Below are 23,019 nucleotides of genomic sequence, written 5' to 3' on the forward strand. Positions count from 1 at the left end.
GTTAGTATGTCGAAAATATTTAAAAAAACGTAAGGGGTTAGTATGTCGAAAATGTTGAAAAAAACGTAAGGGGTTAGTATGTCGAAAATGTTGAAAAAAACGTAAGGGGTTAGTATGTCGAAAATGTTGAAAAAAACGTAAGGGGTTAGTATGTCGAAAATATTGAAAAAAACGTAAGGGGTTAGTATGTCGAAAATGTTGAAAAAAACGTAAGGGGTTAGTATGTCGAAAATATTGAAAAAAAACGTAAGGGGTTAGTATGTCGAAAATATTGAAAAAAAACGTAAGGGGTTAGTATGTCGAAAATATTGAAAAAAAACGTAAGGGGTTAGTATGTCGAAAATATTGAAAAAAACGTAAGGGGTTAGTATGTCGAAAATATTGAAAAAAACGTAAGGGGTTAGTATGTCGAAAATATTGAAAAAAACGTAAGGGGTTAGTATGTCGAAAATATTGAAAAAAACGTAAGGGGTTAGTATGTCGAAAATCTTGAAAAAAACGTAAGGGGTTAGTATGTCGAAAATCTTGAAAAAAACGTAAGGGGTTAGTATGTCGAAAATGTTGAAAAAAACGTAAGGGGTTAGTATGTCGAAAATCTTGAAAAAAACGTAAGGGGTTAGTATGTCGAAAATGTTGAAAAAAACGTAAGGGGTTAGTATGTCGAAAATATTGAAAAAAACGTAAGGGGTTAGTATGTCGAAAATATTGAAAATAACGTAAGGGGTTAGTATGTCGAAAATATTGAAAAAAAACGTAAGGGGTTAATATGTCGAAAATGTTGAAAAAAACGTAAGGGGTTAGTATGTCGAAAATATTGAAAAAAAACGTAAGGGGTTAATATGTCGAAAATGTTGAAAAAAACGTAAGGGGTTAGTATGTCGAAAATATTGAAAAAAACGTAAGGGGTTAGTATGTCGAAAATATTGAAAAAAACGTAAGGGGTTAGTATGTCAAAGATCTTGAAAAAAACGAAAGCGGTTAGTATGTCGAAAATATTTAAAAAAACGTAAGGGGTTAGTATGTCGAAAATGTTGAAAAAAACGTAAGGGGTTAGTATGTCGAAAATGTTGAAAAAAACGTAAGGGGTTAGTATGTCGAAAATGTTGAAAAAAACGTAAGGGGTTAGTATGTCGAAAATATTGAAAAAAACGTAAGGGGTTAGTATGTCGAAAATGTTGAAAAAAACGTAAGGGGTTAGTATGTCGAAAATATTGAAAAAAAACGTAAGGGGTTAGTATGTCGAAAATATTGAAAAAAAACGTAAGGGGTTAGTATGTCGAAAATATTGAAAAAAAACGTAAGGGGTTAGTATGTCGAAAATATTGAAAAAAACGTAAGGGGTTAGTATGTCGAAAATATTGAAAAAAACGTAAGGGGTTAGTATGTCGAAAATATTGAAAAAAACGTAAGGGGTTAGTATGTCGAAAATATTGAAAAAAACGTAAGGGGTTAGTATGTCGAAAATCTTGAAAAAAACGTAAGGGGTTAGTATGTCGAAAATCTTGAAAAAAACGTAAGGGGTTAGTATGTCGAAAATGTTGAAAAAAACGTAAGGGGTTAGTATGTCGAAAATCTTGAAAAAAACGTAAGGGGTTAGTATGTCGAAAATGTTGAAAAAAACGTAAGGGGTTAGTATGTCGAAAATATTGAAAAAAACGTAAGGGGTTAGTATGTCGAAAATATTGAAAATAACGTAAGGGGTTAGTATGTCGAAAATATAGTATGTTGACATTTTCGACATACTAACCCCTTATGTGGTCAAAAAATACACATTGTCCCTTTAAGATATGATACCGAAAGCTGGTATCTGTACATGTTCAAGAACCATGACACCCATTTAGCATTAGCATTTTAGCATTGTGGACAATTTCAATCAAGTTTTTGTGTAAAATGTGTTTTTTTTCCCTCTACTTCCGATACAATACTTTTGGGTATTTACCGTATTTCTCCTACTATAAGGGGCACCAAATTATACGATGCAAAAAGCGAAAGCATGTCAAACATAACATTTTATTTTAAGCACACTGAAGTGATGCACAAACTCGGAGGCCACTCTCAATCGATGGATACAGGAAGCAAAAGTAAGAAGTGGGGGCTTCTTCGATGTGTGGACAAAGATCTCATCAATATCACTCCATCCTTTTAATCGTGATCTTTCATACTAAAATCCTTCCCAGAGTCATGATACTTACTGATGAGCTACACCCTTTATCATGATTTTTGTTAAATAAATCTCGGGGATAATGTTTTCAAAAGCAGGGAAACCCGAGCCACTTCGGAAGAACGGAATCCTCAGAGGAACAAATCTTCAAAGTAGTCATCAAACTCTTCTTCCCTGGAAAAGGAAAAAGGACCAATAAATGCCTGACGGGAGCTAAAACGAGCGTACGGGACAAGAAAAATCAGTCACCTCCAGACACGGAATCAGTAAGTCAAATAAAGGTGAAGAAGGTATTAGTACTACTCCGTCATGGAGGGTGGTCGCCCGTTCGCTCACATTTAAGTAGCTTAGCCGGACTCGTTTTCACGCAGGCACTCACCTTGACTTCTCCTCCACGGCGGGGGCGGGTCCTCGCCAGTGGTCCGACTCTGACGGATGCTCGGACTCTTCGGGGTCTGAAAACGTAGAAAGTCGGGGTCGGTTAAACAAGAAAACACCAGATTTCGAAGATTTTCGGCCCTGCTCTGAGTTGTTTATGTCGCGTGTTTCCAGACCTTGTGACCATTCGATATGACGAGCACGTATATGCTACTACTGCGCTGAAAGAAAATGCAAAAGTGGGCTGTATTGCGTAAAACACAAGCCCAATATTTTGAGACTACAGCGGCGATTACACGAAGGAGAATAGTGCCAGATTGCAACGCAGATGTGGAAGTCTTCTTTTGGTGTGGTCTTCAGTGGTTGCCAATCTTTAACAGATAGCATATTTCCTAAACAATAAAGCGCAGCTAGAAAATGAATATTTTGAGACTACAGCGGCAGAGGCGAGTACATGGAGGAGAATAGTGCCAGATTGCAACGCAGATGTGGAAGTCCTCTATTGGTGTGGTCTTCAGTGGTTGCCAATCTTTAACAGACAGCAAATTTCCTAAACAATAAAGCGCAGCTGAATAATGAATATTTTGAGACTACAGCGGCAGGGGAGACCGCACAGCGGAGAATAGTGCCAGATTGCAACGCAGATGTGGAAGTCCTCTATTGGTGTGGTCTTCAGTGGTTGCCAATCTTTAACAGACAGCAAATTTCCTAAACAATAAAGCGCAGCTGAATAATGAATATTTTGAGACTACAGCGGCAGGGGAGACCGCACAGCGGAGAATAGTGCCAGATTGCAACGCAGATGTGGAAGTCTGCTTTTGGTGTGGTCTTCAGTGGTTGCCAATCTTTAACAGATAGCATATTTCCTAAACAATAAAGCGCAGCTAGAAAATGAATATTTTGAGACTACAGCGGCAGAGGCGAGTACATGGAGGAGAATAGTGCCAGATTGCAACGCAGATGTGGAAATCCTCTGTTGGTGTGGTCTTCAGTGGTTGCCAATCTTTAACAGACAGCATATTTCCTAAACAATGAAGCGCAGCTGAATAATGAATATTTTGAGACTAAAGCGGCAGGGGCGACCGCAAGGCGGAGAATTGTGCCAGATTGCAACGCAGATGTGGAAGTCCTCTGTTGGTGTGGTCCTCAGTGGTTGCCAATCTTTAACAGACAGCATATTTCCAAAACAATAAAGCGCAGCTGAATAATAAAAATTATGGGACTACAGCGGCAGGGGCGACCACACGTAAAAGAATAGTGCCAGATTGCAACGCAGATGTAGAAGTCCTCTTTTGGTGTGGTCTTCAACGGTTGCCAATCTTTAACAGATAGCATATTTCCTAAACAATAAAGCGCAGCAATAATTTGCCAGAATTTCAAGGAGCTAAAAGCGTTTCCTGTTTCCAGTTCTGCCCTGAGTTGTTTACGTCGCGTGTTTTCATATCATATTCAATATGGCGAACACATATTTACTACAGTGCCGAAAGAAAATGCAAAAGTGGGCTGCACTGTGTAAAACACAAGCCCAATATTTTGAAACCACAGCAGCAGGGGAGACTGCACGGCGGAGAATAGTGCCAGATTGCAACTCGGATAATGAAGTCATGGTTGCCGCTGCAAATTGTTAACCTCATATGAACATGACAATTCTAAATATGATAAACTGATATACAGTATACTCTGCTTACGGTTAGAACATGTCATTATTACTAATAATTTTCCTTTTTTACTTTTTAGATTTTTGTCACTTTACTTTTGTTCCCTTGAAAAGTGTTAACTTTATTTCATGATGAAACAGTCAACCAAAGTTGAGACATGTTGATTTCTGTTTGCAATGATGTCATGTTCAATAAAAATTAAGAATAGTAAGAGCACTTTTTTATAAAATTGGTTCTGGGCACCCTCTGCTGGACCAAAGTGGTACTACAACTTTTAGCGTCAAAAAATGATGGTGTTGATCGAAGGTACTTAGTGGCTCAAAAATCACGTGATGCGACGGCTCGATGACCTATTGAGTTGCCAACACTTTTAACAATATATCAATCCACTTTATCGATTAGTTGTTGCAGCCCTGGTATCGCTACTAATCAGTGATTTCAAAAGCAAGATTTATTTGTTGAATCTATGGTTTTTAATAATTGAATTGATTTTTAGCATATTTTTCCCAAAACAATTACTGTCAGCAATGCAATTTTCCACATGATGTTAAGAAAATGACATTTGCTTGTTTACGTCCCTCGAGGATGAAAGGAAGCTAACCTTCACTGCTGTTCTATCTGGATGTATAAATGGAGGATCTGGTATTTTCGAATTTTTATCCCAAAAGCAGTAATTAACTCCTAACTCAATTTTACCAATATCCCTGGATGATATCTACTGGATTTTCTGGAATATAAGGCGCACCTAAAAAACAAAAACTGACGGCAATTCGAAAGTGCGCCTTAAAGTTCGGAAAATTCAGAGCTAACGTTTTGAAGGAATCAAGCTGGCAAAATGAATAGAGTAAATGTTGATCAGTCAATAATAACTTCCCATTATTGCTTGACAGAGAATCTCACCAAGGATAACACCTCTTATATATTGAAGGTAGGGCATCTATCACAGCAAATCCCATTATTTCAGACGCAATACCCTCAAATTTAGAATATAAGCCGCGACCCTTTTTAATGCAGTCAACCCTGCGGCTTATGCAAAGATGCGGCTAATTGATGTATGTTTTCAAACAGCCACCAGGGGCAGTAGAGGTCAGAGTGAGACAGGTGGAGTATACGTATTGGCTTATAGTCAGGTGCGGTTTATGTCTGTACAAAATGTTCTTTTCCTTCGAGAATGTACCGGGTGCGGCTTATAGTCAGGTGCGGCTAATTGATGTATGTTTTCAAACGGCCACCAGGGGCAGTAGAGGTAAGAGTGAGACAGGTGGAGTAAATGGGTTGGCTTATAGTCAGGTGCGGCTTATGTATGTACAAAATGTTCTTTTCCTTCGAGAATGTACCGGGTGCGGCTTATAATCAGGTGCGGCTAATTGATGTATGTTTTCAAACAGCCACCACGGGCAGTAGAAGTAAGAGTGAGACAGGTGGAGTAAATGTGTTGGCTTATAGTCAGGTGCGGCTTATGTATGTACAAAATGTTCTTTTCCTTCGAGAATGTACCGGGTGCGTCTTATAATCAGGTGCGGCTAATTGATGTACGTTTTCAAATGGCCACCAGGGGCAGTAGTGGTAAGTGTGAGATAGGTGGAATATATGTGTTGGGTTATGGTTAGGTGCGGCTTATGTATGTACAAAATGTTCTTTCCTTCGGGAATGTACCAGGTGCGGCTTATAATCAGGTGCGACTAATTGATGTATGTTTTCAAACAGACACCAGGGGCAGTAGAGGTAAGAGTGAGACAGGTGGAATATATGTGTTGGCTTATAGTCAGGTGCGGCTTATGTATGTACAAAATGTTCTTTCCTTCAAGAATGTACCGGGTGCGGCTAATTAATGTATGTTTTCAAACGGCCACCGGGGGCAGTAGCGGTAAGAGTGAGACAGGTGGACTATATGTGTTGGCTTATAGTCAGGTGCGGCTTATGTATGTACAAAATGTTCTTTCCTTCGAGAATGTACCGGGTGCGGCTTATAATCAGGTGCGGCTAATTGATGTATGTTTTTAAACAGCCACCAGGGGCAGTAGAAGTAAGAGTGAGACAGGTGGAGTAAATGTGTTGGCTTAAAGTCAGGTGCGGCTTATGTATGTACAAAATGTTCTTTTCCTTCGAGAATGTACCGGGTGCGGCTAATTGATTTATGTTTTCAAATGACCACCAGGGGCAGTAGCAGTAAGAGAGAGATAGGTGGAATATATGTGTTGGCTTATGGTCAGGTGCGGCTTATGTATGTACAAAATGTTCTTTCCTTCACGAATGTACCGGGTGCGGCTTATAATCAGGTGCGGCTAATTGATGTGTGTTTTCAAACAGCCACCAGGGGCAGTAGAGGTAAGAGTGAGACAGGTGGAATATATGTGTTGGCTTATAGTCAGGTGCGGCTTATGTATGTACAAAATGTTCTTTCCTTCGAGAATGTACCGGGTGCGGCTTATAGTCCAAATTTTACAGTATGAGGATTTGTTCGATGAGAACGTATTGTAGAGAATCATTCTCTATGTGAGTCAAAATAACGGGAGAATGGACTCGAGGAACCCAAAAGAAAAAAGGGGAGACCGTTCCGAAAACATTCAGGAGCCAAAAACGGGAAGATTACCTTTGCTTGGAGATTCCGAGCCGCTGGAGGAAGCGGATCCGTCTGTGGAGGGGGAGGGGGAGCGCCCCGGTCAATAAGGGGGTGACTTTCCGAGACGGCCATTTTGCTTTTTCTTACCCCGACGCCTACCGGGTTTGTGCTTCCCGGACGACGCCCTCTTTTTGTCCTTTTTCTTCTTCTTTTGGGACGGCTCCGGGTCCTCTCTCCCTACTTTCGGCAGAGTCTTCTTGGCTTTCACCTCTTTGCGCCTAAAATTAAAAACGGGGTCAACGGCGTGAGTGGAAAATGTTTGGCTTTAGAAAGAGATAAAGAAAAACCGAGAAAAAAAGAGAAAGAAAAAAAGAGAAAAAGAGATATCAAGAAAGATGGCAAAAAAAGAGAGAAGAGAAAGATAAAAAATGAGAGAAAGAGGAAGAGAAAGAAAGAGAGAAAACAAAGAGAAAAATAGAAAGAAAGAGAATATGAAAGAGAAAAAAAGATATAGAGATAGAGAAAAAGGAGGAGAGAAAGAAAGAGAGACAGATAGACAAAAAGGAAGGAAAAAAGAAAGAGAAAGAAAAACAGTGGGAAAGAGAAAAAAGAAAGAAAAAGATAGAGGTATAGATAATGAGAAAGAAAGGAAAAGACAAAAATGAAAAAGAAAGAATAAGAAAAAATGGCAAAGGGAGAAAAAGCGAGAGAACGAGAGGGGAAGAGAAAAAGAGAAAGAGGACAAGAAAGAAAGAAAATAGAGAAAGAGACAGGGGAGAGAGAAAGGCAAAGAGTGTGAGAGAGAGAGAGAAAATGGTAGAGAAAAAGAGAAAGAGACCAAAAAAGATAAATAAAGGGAGACAGAGAAAAAAGACAAAAGAGAAAAACAAAGAGAGAGAGAGAGAGACAGAAAAAAAGGGAGAGAGAGAGACAGACAGAATGGGAGAGAAAAAAAAGAAAGAGAATAAGAGATAGAAAATGATAAATAAAAGGAGACAGAGAAAAAAATAGGAAAGAGAAATAGAGAGAGAGACAAACAGACAGACAAAAAGAAAAGAAAGAAAAAAAGAAAGAGACAGAAAGAAAGTTTACACTTACTTGTGGTGGTAGTTAAGTTTGAAAGAACACTCGGGGCAAAGTCCTGTGAGACAAAAAGTCAATTATAAAAAAAGGAGTGGGAAAAGGAAGGAGCCCTGTGGAATCCCACTTTTTAAGTCAATGGAATAACCCATCCTAATTGTCCATCAATGAGACCCCGTCAAAGATCTTTCTAATGCCTTTTGAAATCAAGACTATCACGAGCCGCCTGAGGAGGACGCGGGCCTCGAACCCGGTCTCCTCCCCCTCCGAGTCTCGAGGACACGCCTCGCCAACGGATTGAACTTACTCAGTTTGACCAGGGCGTTCCGCTTCTGTCCTCGTTCCACGTAGGCAAAATTCACCTCCCAGCTTTTCAGGCCTTCCTGCTCTTCGCAGCGTTTGTTGCCGCACTGGAACTGGCCTGCAGGAACACACATTTTTTAACTGGCCATCCATCCATCCATCCATTATTTGCACCGCTTATCCACAGTAGGGTCGCGGGGGTGCTGGAGCCCATCCCAGCTATTTTCAGGCAGTGGGCAGGGGACACACTGAACTGCTTGCCAGCCAGTCGAAATTCTCCATTGGGTATGTGTTAACAATGCTCAACTGAGTTCAAATAGCCTTTATATGTTTTCAAAGCAATAAAGAAAGAAAGAGAGAGAGAATGAAAGAGACAAGTGAGAAAGATATAGACCAAGAAACAGATGAAGAGAGAGAAATAAAGAAAGACAAAATGAAAGAAAAAAGAGAAAGACAAAAAGAGATGGATGGGGTGCGTAGTTTAAGGTCTCCTTCAAAAGTTGAAAATCTAAAAAAAATTCTCTGTTAACAATGCTCAACTGAGTTCAAATAGCCTTTATATGTGTTTGGAAAGAGACAAAGGAAGAGATAAACAAAGAAAATGAAAAATAATATAAGAAGGAAAGAAATAGACCAAGAACGAGATAAAGAAAGCGATAAAGCGATAGAGATAGAAAAAGAACGAAAAAACAAATCAAAGAAAGAAGGGAAAAAGCAAGAAAGAAAAGGAGAGAAAGAAAGAGATAAGAGATGAAAAATATATAGAAAAAGGGACAGAGATGGAGACAAAGAAAGAAAGGGATAGATAAAGGAAGAATTAAAAGAGAAAACAAGAGATAAAAAATAAAAAACATAAAAAAAGAAACAGTAAAGAAAGAGAAAAAGAAAAAGGGAGATAGAAAAAAGGGAGAAAGAGAATGTGATAGAGAAATAAAGGCAAACTGAAAGAAACAAGAGAGGAGAAAGAGAAAAATAAAGAGATCAAGTGATCGAGATAGAGAAAGAAAGAAAAAAACAAATGAAAGAAAGAAAGAGATAAGGGAGAAAGCAAGAAAGAAAGAGAAAAGGCGAGAAAAAGAGAAAGAAAGAGATAAGAGAAAAAAAATATAGAGAGAAGGGTACAGAGAAGAACACAAAGAAAGAAAGGGATAAAGAAAGGAAGGAATAAAAAAGAAAACAAGAGATTAAAAAAAAAACTAAGAAACAGTAAAGAGAAAAAGAAAAAGGGAGATATATGAGAAAGAAAAAGTGATAGAGAGAAATAAAGACAAACTGAAAGAAATAAGAGAGAAGAGAAAAAGAAAGATCAAGTGATAGAGATAGAGAAAGAGAGAAAAAGCAAATGAAAAAGAGAAAAGGGAGTAAGCAAGAAAGAAAGAGAAAAGGAGAGAAAGAGATAAGAGATGAAAAATATATAGAGAAAGAGACAGAGATGGAGACAAAGAAAGAAAGGATTAGAGAAAGGACAAATTAAAAGAGAAAACAAAAGATAACAAAATAAAAAACAAGAAAAAAAAGAAACAGTAAAGAGAAAAAGAAAAAGGGAGATAAACAAAAGGGAGAAAGAGAAAGTGATAAAGAGAAACGAAGACAAACTTAAAGAAAAAAGGAGAGAAGAGAAAAAGAAAGAGATCAAGTGATCGAGATAAAGAAAGAAAAAAAACAAATGAAAGAAAGAGATAAGGGAGAAAGCAAGAAAGAAAGAGATAAGGAGAGAAAGAAAGAGATTAAAAAATATAAAGAGAAAGGGACAGATAAGGAGACAAAGAAAGGAAGGGATAAAGAAAGGAAGGAATAAAAGAGAACACACGAAAAGAAGTAAAAAAAGAAATAGATTAAAAAAAGAATCAAAGCAAGACAAAGGAAATTCTTCTGACAATAACCTGAAAACGCCAAATTAATCTAGATTATTTTCTACTAGGATTAAAAAATAGATATCCTTAAATTAACCCAAAGATATATACCATCCAAAATACCATAGAAGAAGAAAAATCTAAAATAGGATTTCTCCATTTCACATCCTATGTGCAAGACATGGAGAGGTCCAAGTAGGGTCACGGGGCCCCCGGGATGCTGTCGTCACGGCGACCGGCAGCGGGCGCGGCCCCCACGTGCCGGAGGGGCCCAAAAGGTCGGCACCGGGCCGAGAGGTAAACCGGGAAACTACCGTCCCTCTTACGTCAATGGCTCCTAAATCCCGTGGAGCGGCAGATGGCCCTGTGATTAAGCGGGGCCCCGGGTGACGCGGCGGGGCCCGGGTGACGCGGCCCCGGACCTGGCCCCCTCCCCCTCGCTGACGCTCTTCGCCCTCGGATTGACGTTAACCGGGAGGAGCTCCTCGCCACGTGCCGGGAGGACTTAGGATTTAGGAGCATGGGCGGGAGGGGCCGGTTTTCGAGCTTTCTTAACCCGTCCGGTGCCGTGACGGGTAAATAGGTTCTCTGAATCATTGTCCCTGAGTGCCAAAACAAAAAAATACATGATTTCAGGATGAAAAATCATAAGATGGCTAGAGTGGCTTCGATCTGATCGTTGTCCACACATAAAGGAAGCCCCCACTTCCTAGTTTTGCTTCCTGTATCTGTGGTGGAATGTGGATGATAACCAGCGTTGGGTAATTTTGGATGACTCCAATACCAAATATGCTAATAAAAGACAAAACAAACTAAATATGGATACAATGAAGACTCACAACACGTGGTAAGCTTTCTCTCCTGGCTTTGATCTCTTTGATCTCCGGCAAAACAAACATCAAATGCGACAGAAACAAAATGAAAATCAATCCATCATTTTTGCCGTTCCATGTATTCGTTACTCCCCAAGCCTGCACAAAATTGAGTCATTTGATTCCTATTTAGTTTCTTTTGTCTTTTATTAGCATATTTGGTGTTAGAGTAATCCAAAAGTAATTAAAAGTAATCCAGTTAAAGTAACCCTACCCAACCCTGATAATAACTAATGACAAGTATCTCGGCATCTGGCGAAGGTCATGGGATGAACTTCACGAGATATCTCAACTTTATTTGAGGATAATATGAACGTCCGGAACTTATCCCGATTGCAATAAAGAAGGTTCCCTTTTTGCCATATCTCCTCTCTGCGTATATTTTGGGGCGACGCCCTTTCTCTCCAAAATAAGTGGCGCCCAACTCGGAAAATTGAAACGACGTTAAAACCTTGAGACATTGCTGGTGAACAAAAGGCGCAATGGAGAGTTTAACCCCCGGTAACCCCCGAGAAGACACGATCACCATGGTGACCGAAACTGTTATTTCGCAGGCAAAGTGCCCTTGTTTTATGGAAAGCATTGTTTAGATCGCAGGTGTCAAACAGATCAGGCCCACCGATGGTTTAAATCCAGCCCGCAAGACAACAGTGAGAGAAGTGCAAGAGGAAAATGAGCTGTAGTTTGAAATATTTCCACTGGATGTCACCCAAGCCAGTTAACACTTGCAAAACAATTGTGGTAGTATTTCTCCATTTCTCTCTGACTCACTTCTTTATTTATTCCTCCCTCTTTTTTTTCATCCTGATCACTCTCTTTCGCTCTCTTTTTCTCTTTTCTCTATTTCTCCTTCACTCTCTAACTCTTTCTTTTTCCCTGTCTTGCTCTCTTTCTATTTTCTCCCTCTAATTTACACTTTAATTCTCTTTCTTTCTATGTTATTCTTTCTTTCTCACCCTCTTTCTCTCCCATTTTCATTTCATTTCATTTTCATTTCTTTCTTTCCCTTTTTCGACATCTCTCTTTTCTTTCTCTTTCTCTCTCTCTCTCTCTCCTTTTCTTTCTTTTTCTCTCTTCTCTTTTTCTCTTTCTATCTCTCTTTCTCTCTCTCTCTTTCTCTCTCTCACTTTCTTTCTCTCTCTCTCTTTTGCTCTCGTTCTCTCTCATTATCTCTCTCTCTCTTTCTCTCTCTCTTTCTCTGTCTCTCTCTCTCTCTCTCTCTCTCTCTCCTGCTGACTCTTTTTCTTTCTGTCGTTTCACTTCTCCCTATCCGTTTATTGCTCTCTCTCTTTTTCTCCCTCTCTCTTTCTCTTAAATTTACTAGTCCGCCCCCCGTGAGATTTTTTTATTGCATTTGTGGCCCCCCAGCTAAAACGAGTTTGAAACCCCTGGTTTAGATATTGAAGGTATCAAAAATGAAAAACAACACCAAAGTCAAACTTCTCCTTGAAATGTATCCTTTCATCAAAAGCAGTTTTTACCGTAGTTTTCTTGGAAACGAGTATTTTCAAGAAACCTAGCAATGTTATCTACAAAACAATGCTTAAAGCTAGAAACATTTATTCATAAATTGTGAATGATGTATAAAAGTATGTTTGGATGTGACTTATAGGCTCCGAAACGGCTAAACCAATTCAAGTGAAAATGAACACTGTGGTACTTCAGGATTCTGCGAGTGTCTTTATCTAAGTTTTTTGTCAAGACACCCCAAAATAAATACCAACAAAATCGATAAACATCTGCTTTCATGTGTACGCGTCTCCGAAGCTGTGCGCGATTATACTGCTCTTTGTCACCCCCTAGTGGCTCCTTGGAGCTTTTTTCAACAAACCATAGCCTCAACAACCTCGCCTAGTAGAATGCCTGGCAACCCAACAGGCTCAGGTTATTGCTATGAATCTATTCTCTGCTGAGCGTTGTGCTAATAGCCAATCGCGTCTTTGTCTGGAGCTGTAAGTAACACATGGAAATGGCGGCGCAAACATCAAGTACCTAAACGTACAAAACGAAGTACATTAACAGAAAAATTCCACCGTTTCCATGACTTTCATTTTATATTTCGTACGTGTACCTTTGGCGACGCGCTGGATGGAGTTACTAGAAATTCAATTAAACCCGGTTCAAGAGCGACGGCGATGAAAGGCTAGAAATGCAAACGCGGAAGGACGGCTTTTGTTCGCTTGATTTGGATTTTTTTCTATCGTTTTTTTTTTTTTCAATGGCGGCCTTCGGTTTCCTTTGAAAAGGTTGCGAAGACGTTTCTGAGGGGAGACAAATAACCACGGAGGTAAATGCTGATGAGCTGAACTGCAAAAACTATGTGGACTGGAACTCAATTGGATACACGGTGTATGCTACATAAAGAAATCATATTCTATTGAAAAAAATACATTTTTTTAAACTATACTTTTTGTTTTTTTAGAAATAAAGAAACTTAAATTAAGCCGATTTTTTAGAGACAGATAGATAGAGAAAGATATATAGATTGATAGATAGAGATAGATATATAGATATATAGATAGAGATATAGATGGATAGATAGAGATAGATGGATAGAGATAGATGGCTAGAGATATAGATAGATGGATAGAGAAAGCGATAGATAGATAGATAAATGGATAGAGATATAGAGAGATAGAGATAGGTGGATAGAGACAGAGATAGATAGATAGATAGATAGAGCGATATAGATATAGATGGATGGAGATAGATAGAGATAGATGGATGGGTAGAGTTAGAGATAGAAATAGATAGAAAGATAGAGATAGATAGATCGATCGATAGATAGATAAAGAGATAGGTAGAGAGATAGAGATAGATAGATAGAGATAGATGGATAGATAGAAAGATGATAGAAAGATAGAGATAGATTTAGAGACAGAGATAGATAGATAGATCGATAGAGATAGATATAGATGGATTGAGATATAGATAGAAAGAGATACATAGAGATAGATGGATAGATATAGAGATAGGTAGAGAGATAGATAGATAGATAGATATATATAGAGATAGAGATAGATAGAGATAGATGGATAGATATAGAGATAGGTAGAGAGATAGAGAGATAGATAGATATAGAGAGAGATAGATAGAGATAGATGGATAGATAGAGATAGAGATAGATATATACTTTATTCATCCCCGTAGGGAAATTTACACTTCCAGCAGTATCCTTGTGTTGAAAAATAAAATAATAAAATAAAAGATATAGAATACAAAAATACCCAATATAACGTTTTGCTATAGAATATTTAAATAGTGCTACGGAAAATAAACACTGCAATAAAAATAGGGAAATATGCAAATGAGGGGATAGGGTTTCATGTGGGCTTTTACTCCCCCGGGTGGCGTTAAAGATCCTCATGGCATGAGGAAGAAACGATCTCCTCAGTCTGTCTGTGGAACAAGACTGTGACAGCAGTCTGTCGCTGAAGCTGCTCCTCCTTAATGATGGCAGATAAAGTACAATTGTTTCAATGAATTTAATCATTTTAAAACTTATTACAAGAATTATTTTTTCTTATTATAATATACCTTCTGCCTAATAAAAATAATTTTCTTTTAAATAAAATGATTTTTTTTTTAAAAGTAAAATAAGCAGCAAATACAGTAAAACGAAAAAGTATAACTTAAAATGGTGTTTTCCTTCTCTCCCTTTATTTTAGTAATGAAATGATTAAAGAAAATGACATGCGAGAAAAAGGGGTGGCCTTAAGACCAAAAAGGACGCAGGTTCGATTCCCGGCTCATCCGAATTAAATTTTGAAGCCTCCTAGGAAAAGAAACTGAATCACTAACGCCCCTTATAATCATTTTGAGTGAATGAGTAAGTGTGAAGCGCTTTGGAGGTCCGTAGTGCTATATAAATGCAGTCCATTTTCCATTTAGCATCTTGATTATCCTCAAAACGTTTGGAGGCTGACTCCCTATTAGTGTGTGCGTGTGTGTGTGTGTGTGTGTGTGTGTGTGTGAATGGGTAAGAGTGAAGCACATTGTAAAGCGCTTTGGGAGGTCTCCATTGACTTGAAAAGTGCTATAGAAATGCTGACCATTTACCATATACCATTTAGCATCTTGATTATCCTCAAAACGTTTGGAGGCTGACTCCCTATCGGTGTGTGAGTGTGTGTATGAATGGGTAAGTGTGAAGCACATTGTAAAGCGCTTTGGGGGGTCATTGACTTGAAAAGCGCTATAGAAATGCAGACCATTCAGCATTTAGCATCTTGATTATCCTCAAAACGTTTGGAGGCTGACTCCCTATCGGTGTGTGTGTGTGTATGAATGGGTAAGTGTGAAGCACATTGTAAAGCCCTTTGGGGGTCATTGACTTGAAAAGCGCTATAGAAATGCAGTCCATTTACCATTTAGCATTTTGATTATCCTCAAAACGCTTGGAGGCTGACTCCCTGTGGTGTGTAAGTGTGTGTGTAAATGGGTAAGTGTGAAGCACATTGTAAAGAGCTTTGGGAGGTCTTCATTGACTTGAAAAGTGCTATATAAATGCATTCCATTTATCATTTAGCATCTTGATTATCCTCAAAACGTTGGGAGGCTGACTCCCTATTAGTGTGTGTGTGTGTGTGTGTGACTGGGTAAGTGTGAAACACATTGTAAAGCGCTTTGGGAGGTCTTCATTGACTTGAAAAGCGCTATAGAAATGCAGTCCATTTACCATTTAGCATCTTGATTATCCTCAAAACGTTTGGAGGCTGACTCCCTTTTGGTGTGTGAGTGTGTGTGTGAATTGGTAAGTGTGAAGCACATTGTAAAGCGCTTTGGGAAGTCTTCATTGACTTGAAAAGTGCAACAAAAATGCAGGCCATTTATCATTTACCATTTAGCATCTTGATTATCCTCAAAACGAGTCCAAAATGGAACTTTTTGGAAGGTGTGCAGCCAATTACATCTGGCATAAAAATGGAACCAAATTTTGTTTTGATAACCTGAAAGTTTTGTGAGTGACAAATATGCAAAAAAAATAAAAATAAAAATAAAAATCAGGAAGGGGCAGACTATTTTTTCACGGCACTGTGTCGACAAAACATGGCCGTCAACCACGAATCGGATAAAAGCCGCCTGCCGAGAAGCTAATGAGCATTTTACGTTCGGTGTGCTCTTCTTTTGCCCGTTGCCGGGCAACCTGGGAAGACGACGATTCGGCAAGAGAAAAAAAAAATTCATTATCGCCTTCTGTGCCATTGACAGCTGTAGATGTCAAAGACCCATGTTGGCTAAGCCGCCATTGACGACTACAGATGTTGCATTTGATTTAGCTAGGCTGCCATTGACAGGCTGGAGACATTAGAAACCCATTTTAGCAAAGCTGCCATTGACGGTTGGGGCATCAAAGACCCATTTTAGCTAGGTTGTCATTGACAACTAGAGACGTCAAAGACACATGTTAGCCTAGCCGCCACTGACGGGTATAGACGTCAAAGATCCATGGTGACTGCATTGCCATACACGGCTATAGACATCAGGCATCCACTCAAGCTAGATTTCTATGGACGGGTATGGACGTCAAAGACCCATTTTAACCAGGCTGCCATTGACGGCTATAGACGTCAAAGATCCATTTTGATTGTGTTGCCATACACAGCTATAGATGTCAAGCATCCACTCAAGCTAGGTTGCTATGGGCACCTAGAGATGTCAAAGATCTATTTAAGCTAGGTGGCCATTGACAGGTAGAAACGTCAAAGACACATTTTAGCCTGGCTGCCACTGACGGCTAAAGACGTCAAAGATCCATTTTGACTGCATTGCCATACAGGGCTATAGACATCAAGCATCCACTCAAGCTAGATTGCTATCGACGGGTATAGACATCAAAGACCCATTTTAGCTAGGCTGCCACTGACAGCTATAGACGTCAAAGATCCATTTTGACTGAGTTGCCATACACGGCTATAGACGTAAAGCATCCACCTCAAGCTAGGTTGCTATGGGCACCTAGAGACGTCAAAGATCCATTTAAGCTAGACGGCCATTGACGGCTAGAGACGTCAAAGACACATTTTAGCCTGGCCGCCACTGACGGCTGTAGACGTCACAGATCCATTTTGACCGCCTTGCCAGACACGGCTTTAGATCTCAAGCATCCACTCAATCTAGGTTGCAATGGACAGATAAAGACGTCAAAGATCCATTTTAGCTAGGTTGCCATTGACGGCTAGAGACGTCAAAGATATTTTAGCCTGGCTGCCAGTGACTGCAATAGACGTCAAAGATACATTTTGACTGCCTTGCCATATACGGAAATAGATCTCAAGCATCCACTCAAGCTAGGTTGCTATGGGCACCTAGAGATGTCAAAGATCCATTTAAGCTAGGCGGCCATTGACGGCTAGAGACGTCAAAGACACATTTTAGCCTGGCTACCACTGACAGCTACGAACGTCAAAGATCCATGTTGACAGCATTGCCATACACGGCTATAGACATCAAGCATTTACTCAAGCTAGATTTCTATGGACGGCTATAGACGTCAAAGACCCATTTTAGCTAGGCTGCCATTGACGACCAGAGACGTCAAAGACACATGTTAACCTGGCTGCTACTGATGGCTCCAGACGTCAAAGATCCATATTGACTGCCTTGCCATCCACGGCTATAGATATCAAGCATCCACTCAAGCTAGATTGCTATGGACCGGTATAGACGTCAAAGACCCATTTTAGCTAGGCGGCCATTGACGACCAGAGACGTCAAAGACACATGTTAACCTGGCTGCCACTGACGGGTATAGACGTCAAAGATCCATATTGACTGCCTTGCCATCCACGGCTATAGACATCAAGCATTCACTCAAGCTAGGTTGCTATGGACGGCTATAGATGTCAAAGACCCTTTTTAGCTAGGCTGCCATTGCGGTTGGGGCATCAAAGATCCATTTTAGCTAGGCGGCCATTGATGGCTAGAGACGTCAAAGACACATGTTAGCCTGGCTGCCACTGACGGCTATAGACGTCAAAGACCCAATTTAGCTAGGCTGCCATTGCGGTTGGGGCATCAAAGATCCATTTTAGCTAGGCGGCCATTGACGGCTAGAGACGTCAAAGACACATTTTAGCCTGGCTGCCATTGAAAGCTATAGACATAAAAGATTTTGACTGCCTTGCCATACAGCTATAGACGTCAAGCATCATCTCAAGCTAGGTTGCTATGGACGGCTATAGACGTCAAAGATCCATTTTAGCTAGGTTGCCATTGACGGCTTGAGACATCAAAGATCCATGTTGACTGCCTTGCCATACACGGCTATCGATCTCAAGCATCCACTCAAGCTAGGTTGTGTGGATGTATCTTGAATTTTCAGTTGCAGGAAGTTCTTCCCATTACAATCTCCCAATAGTAAACATTACCATATTTTTTGACATACTTCATAATAATTTCCCATAATTGATATGTAATCCTTGCATTAATACACATTTCATCGAGCCCTTTTTAGGTGTAGCATGCACCTGTCCTTTTGGGCGCCATGATACTCTAAAGCCAAACAAACTAATGCGAGCTCCTGTTAAAGACACTGAAAGAAAAAAATGCAATGGAAAAGCAAAGCTACCAGAATATGGGCGTCGGCGTCATTTTTAAGCAGAGTCGCTTTCACTTGTCTCCATTCAATGCGCGGTCTATCGAGTCACACTGCAGAGAAGCCTTTTTAAGGATTTCAAGCACCCGTACGAACCCTGAACCTTCCATTTCCCCGTCTGTCTGTTTTTGTTTGCTTTGCCGACGCGTAGGAAGCGCAACATTTCGTAACGTTTGTTGACTCGGCAGACGGGAAAGAGCGAAGGGCGCCCGACGCAAACCTTGTCAACAAATAAGGGACGAAGATCGCCGTCGACCGGGACGGAACTTCGTCCCGAGGAGCTAAAATCAAAGAGATTCTCTTACTAGAACAGTGGTTCTCAACTGGTGGTCATCGCTCGAAAGTGGGCCGCGGACCTATTTTCAAAGGGCCTCTGTGTGTCTAACAGTCCTATGCACAAATTTTTCCTAACTAAGCAGTATACCCCTGCAGGGTCTCTTGGTTGCTTCTCTGATTAGTTTTCTCCTCGTTCAGGTCAACTATCGATGGATCTGTGGATTATCACTCTGTGAACCACGGATTTTCCATTTCCTCCTACATTTAAAAAGGGAAGTTTTTCTGTGTAACCGTTGCGGACTTGGTCGTTTAGGTCGACGTTGGATCGGCGCTAAGGGATTGAATCCGGCCCGCGAATGAACGCTGAGAGGAGCGCGAGAGAAAAATGAGCTGCAGGTCGAAATAGGTTTGGCTGATGTTGCAGAGGCCGGGTGCCTCGAACAAAGACGCTGTACTTGTGTTTCTTTTTTTCTCTCTCACTCTCTCTCTCTCGCTTCCTCCTTTTTTTTCTCTCACTCTCTGGCTCTCTCTCTTTCAATCTCTTTCTCCCTTTTTTCTTTCTTTGTTCATCTTCTTCTCTTTCTGTGTGTCTTTTTTACCTTATTTTCCTCTCTCTTCCCTTTTTCTTTTCTCTCTTCCTTTCCCCTTCTCTTTTCTCTTTTTCTCTCTTTCTCTCCTTCTCTTTGGATTTCTTCCTTTCTCTTTTTCCCCTCTCTCAATATTTCTCTTTATCTCATTTGTTCCTCACATTCTCTCTTTCTCCTTCTTGCTTTCCCCTTCTCTCTTTGTTTCCTTTTCTTTTCTCTCCTTTCTCTCTTTCTATTTCTCTGTGGATTTCTTCTTTTCTCTCATTTATTTCCCCCTCCTATTATTTGTCTTTTTATCTCATTTGTTTCTCACATTCTCTTTCTCTCACCTTTTCTCTTTCTCTCCTTCTCTTTTCTCCCTTTCTATTTCTCTTTGGATTTTTTCCCTTATCTCCCTTTCTTTCCCCTGCTCTATTTCTCCTTTTATCTCATTTGTTTCTCACATTCTCTCTCTCTTTCTCTTGCTTTCCCCTTCTCTTTCCTCTCTTTCTATTTATTTCTCTTTGGATTTCTTCCTTTCTCTCTCTTTCCCCCTCTCTCAATATTTCTCTTATTATCATTTGTCTGATTATCTCTCTCTTTCTCTTGCCTTCCCCTTCTCTCTTTCTCTCATTCTCCTTTCTCTCTTTGTATTTGTCTTTGGATTTCTTCCTTTCTCTTTCTTCCCCCCTCTCTCACCATTTATTTTTTTATCATTTGCTTTTCAGATTCTCACTCTCTTTCTCTTGCTTTCCCCTTCTCTCTTACTCTCCTCTTTTTTCTCTATTTCTCTTTGGATTTCATCCTTTCTCTCTTTCTTTCCCCCTCTCTCACTATTTCTCTTTTTATCTCAATTGTTTCACATATTCTCTCCCTCTTTCTCTCCATCTCTTTTCTCTCCTCTCGTTCTATCTTTCTATTTCTTTTTGGATTTTCTCTCTCTCTCTCTCTCTCTCTCTCTCTCTCCTCTCTCTCTCTCTCTCTCTCTCTCTCTCTCTCTCTCTCTCTCTCTCTCTCTCTCTCTCTCTCTCTCTCTCTCTCTCACTCTCTCTCTCTCTCTCTCTCTCTCTCTCTCTCTCTCTCTCTCTCTCTCTCTCTCTCTCTCTCTCTCATCTACTAGTCTTGCCCCAGAGAGAATGTTTGTTCTATTGTGTGGCCCCCCCGAGTTAAAATGAGTTGGACACCCCTGGTCTAGAAGATCGTCTGGAAGCCTCTGGATGAGCTGAGAGAACAGGGGGGTCATGTTTTTTGCAACATCGACATTTAAGGTTTTTTTGCCGTAAATATGCTAAAAATGTTGATCTCGTTTGGTTCCACTTCCCGAAGGATTGCGAAACAACGAGCCTTCGCGGCCGTTCCACGCCGAGGATCAAAAGTCCCTTTCTGTCAAAACACGTCCTGCGTAATTCGCCTCGTGTCTAACATCGACGTGTCGTCGTCGCTGGGTATTTTGTGTTTGTTTTGGGGGTTTTTCTGCCCTCGGATGTCGATTAGGGAAAAACGGCAGCGAGTTTTCTATTGATCTATTAACCTCGAGAGGAAAAAGCGAGAAGCTCTTCTAGGAGGTTAAAAGGACGGTGTGTGATGTGTAGCGCCTCCTGCTGGTACAAAAAAATTCAGTAGGCAGAGAATGCCGTGACTCCTCTTGATCTCATAATGACTCTTAGCTTGGGGAGGAAAAAGGTCAGCCTTCCGGTTAAGCCGAGTGAGACGTCATCGGAAAAATAACCTTCCCTTTCAAATCGGCGAGCGATCGATATATCATCAGAAGTAACTTTTTCGTCAAATCGGCGACCGATCGATGAATCGTCCTATTGCGCGTTCACCCCCAACCCAAGGCCACCTCCGCCACTTTTAACATAATTGGATGAGTATCGATTCCGCCGCGATGCCTTCATGAAAGTGGGAATCGGCGCGCTCGGAAGACACGTCCTCTAATCTCGTTTCTTGTCCAAATTTGCATCTTCGAAATGCGACTGACCGGGATTACGCCGACCTAATCTGGGACGATATATTGGTTAAGTGGGATAAATCGGCGGCCCACTACTTTATTCCCACGGCACAATTCTAACATAAGTGATAATGGTATCAGTAATATATTATATAAATCTATTGTGTCATTCAGGGGTGTCAAATTCAGCAAAATGGCCGCCCTCAAAGAGCCTGATGTAAATAATAAGTATCACAACATGAAATTGGTGTGTTAAATAACTGAGGACCCTTCTCAAGGTTCCCTTTTTTCCTCATGTTGAGGTTTTTGAGATTTTCCTTGCCCTCATGTAGGTTTTAGATCAGGGAATGGTGTCATAATAGTCTGTGGTCTGTGCAGCCCTTTGAGACTGTCCCTTCTCAAGGTTTCTTCATTTTCCTCATGCTGAGGTTTTTAATTTTTCCTTGCCCTCGTGTAGGTCTTAGATCAGGGGATGGTGTCATAATAGTCTGTGGTTTGCAATAGTCTGTGCAGCCCTTTGAGACTCATTGTAATTAAAGGCATCCCAAATAAACATGATTTGACTTGAGGTTTTTGAGTTTTTCCTTTCCATCATGTCGGTCTTAGATCAGGGGATGGTGTCATAAGTCTGTGGTTTGCAATAGTCTGTGGTCTGTGCAGCCCTTTGAGACTCATTGTAATTAAGGGCATCCCAAATAAACATGATTTGACTTGAAGTTTTTGAGTTTTTCCTTTCCATCATGTCGGTCTTAGATCAGGGGATGGTGTCATAAGTCTGTGGTCTGTAATAATCTGTGGTCTGTGCAGCCCTTTGAGACTCATTGTAATTAAAGGCATCCCAAATAAACATGATTTAACTTGAGGTTTTTGAGTTTTTCCTTTCCTTCATGTTGGTTTTAGATCAGGGGATGGTGTCATAATAGTCTGTGGTCTGTAATAATCTGTGGTCTGTGCAGCCCTTTGAGACTCATTGTAATTAAGGGCATCCCAAATAAACATGATTTGACTTGAGGTTTTTGAGTTTTTCCTTGCCCTCATGTAGGTTTTAGATCAGGGGATGGTGTAATAATTAGTCTGTGGTTTTGCAATTGTCCTTGGTATGTGCAGATCTTTGAGACTCTTTGTGATTAAGGGCATCACAAATAAACATGACTTGACTTGAGGTTTTTGAGTTTTTCCTTGCCCTCATGTAGGTTCTAGATCAGGGGATGGTGTTGTAATAACTTGCAATAGTCTGTGCAGCCCTTTGAGACTCCTTGTAATGAAGGGCGTCACAAAAAATGATGACTTAACTAGAGGTTTTTGAGTTTTTCCTTGCCCTCATGTAGGTTCTAGATCAGGGGATGGTGTTGTAATAATTTGCAATAGTCTGTGGTCTGTGCAGCCCTTTGAGACTCCTTGTAGAAGGGCGTCACAAAAAATGATGACTTAACTAGAGGTTTTTGAGTTTTTCCTTGCCCCCATGTAGGTTCTAGATCAGGGGATGGTGTCATCATATCTGTAATGATAGTTTGCCTATGATCGGTGGTCTGTGCAGCCCTTTGAGACTCTTTGTGATTAAGGGCGTCACAAATAATGATGACTTGACTTGAGGTTTTTGAGTTTTTCCTTGCCCCCATGTCGGTTTTAGATCAGGGGATGGTGTCATAATAGTAGTTTGTTGATGATATAGGAAAAGGCATTAGGTTTTATTTCATTATCACACTATCGTCTGTATCGTCCTAAAATATAGAAATAAACACAAACAAAGCACGACGAGGG

The 23,019-nt window shown here is 40.3% G+C and overlaps 1 protein-coding gene across 2 annotated transcripts in view; it reads right to left on the bottom strand.

The window, feature by feature from the left end:
* Positions 1–1,996: 1,996 nt before the first annotated feature.
* Positions 1,997–23,019, bottom strand: part of fra10ac1 (FRA10A associated CGG repeat 1) — a 37,814-nt gene continuing 16,791 nt past the window's right edge. The window contains exons 9-14 of one of the 2 annotated variants that reach the window (XM_088323507.1): positions 8,148–8,261; positions 7,859–7,901; positions 6,920–7,038; positions 6,791–6,832; positions 2,541–2,616; positions 1,997–2,335 (exon numbers count right to left, since the gene is read on the bottom strand). In XM_088323507.1, coding sequence (XP_088179633.1) covers positions 2,293–2,335; positions 2,541–2,616; positions 6,791–6,832; positions 6,920–7,038; positions 7,859–7,901; positions 8,148–8,261 — 437 coding nt within the window. In that variant the 3' untranslated portion in view covers positions 1,997–2,292. Of the gene's footprint in view, positions 2,336–2,540; positions 2,617–6,790; positions 6,833–6,907; positions 7,039–7,858; positions 7,902–8,147; positions 8,262–23,019 lie in introns of both variants that reach the window. The other variant, XM_088323506.1, reaches the window with a different exon arrangement.

This window comes from Urocampus carinirostris, chromosome 19 (assembly GCF_059441175.1).
Source record: "Urocampus carinirostris isolate Australia breed hairy pipefish chromosome 19, RoL_Ucar_1.0, whole genome shotgun sequence".
NCBI classification, from domain to species: Eukaryota; Metazoa; Chordata; class Actinopteri; order Syngnathiformes; family Syngnathidae; genus Urocampus; species Urocampus carinirostris.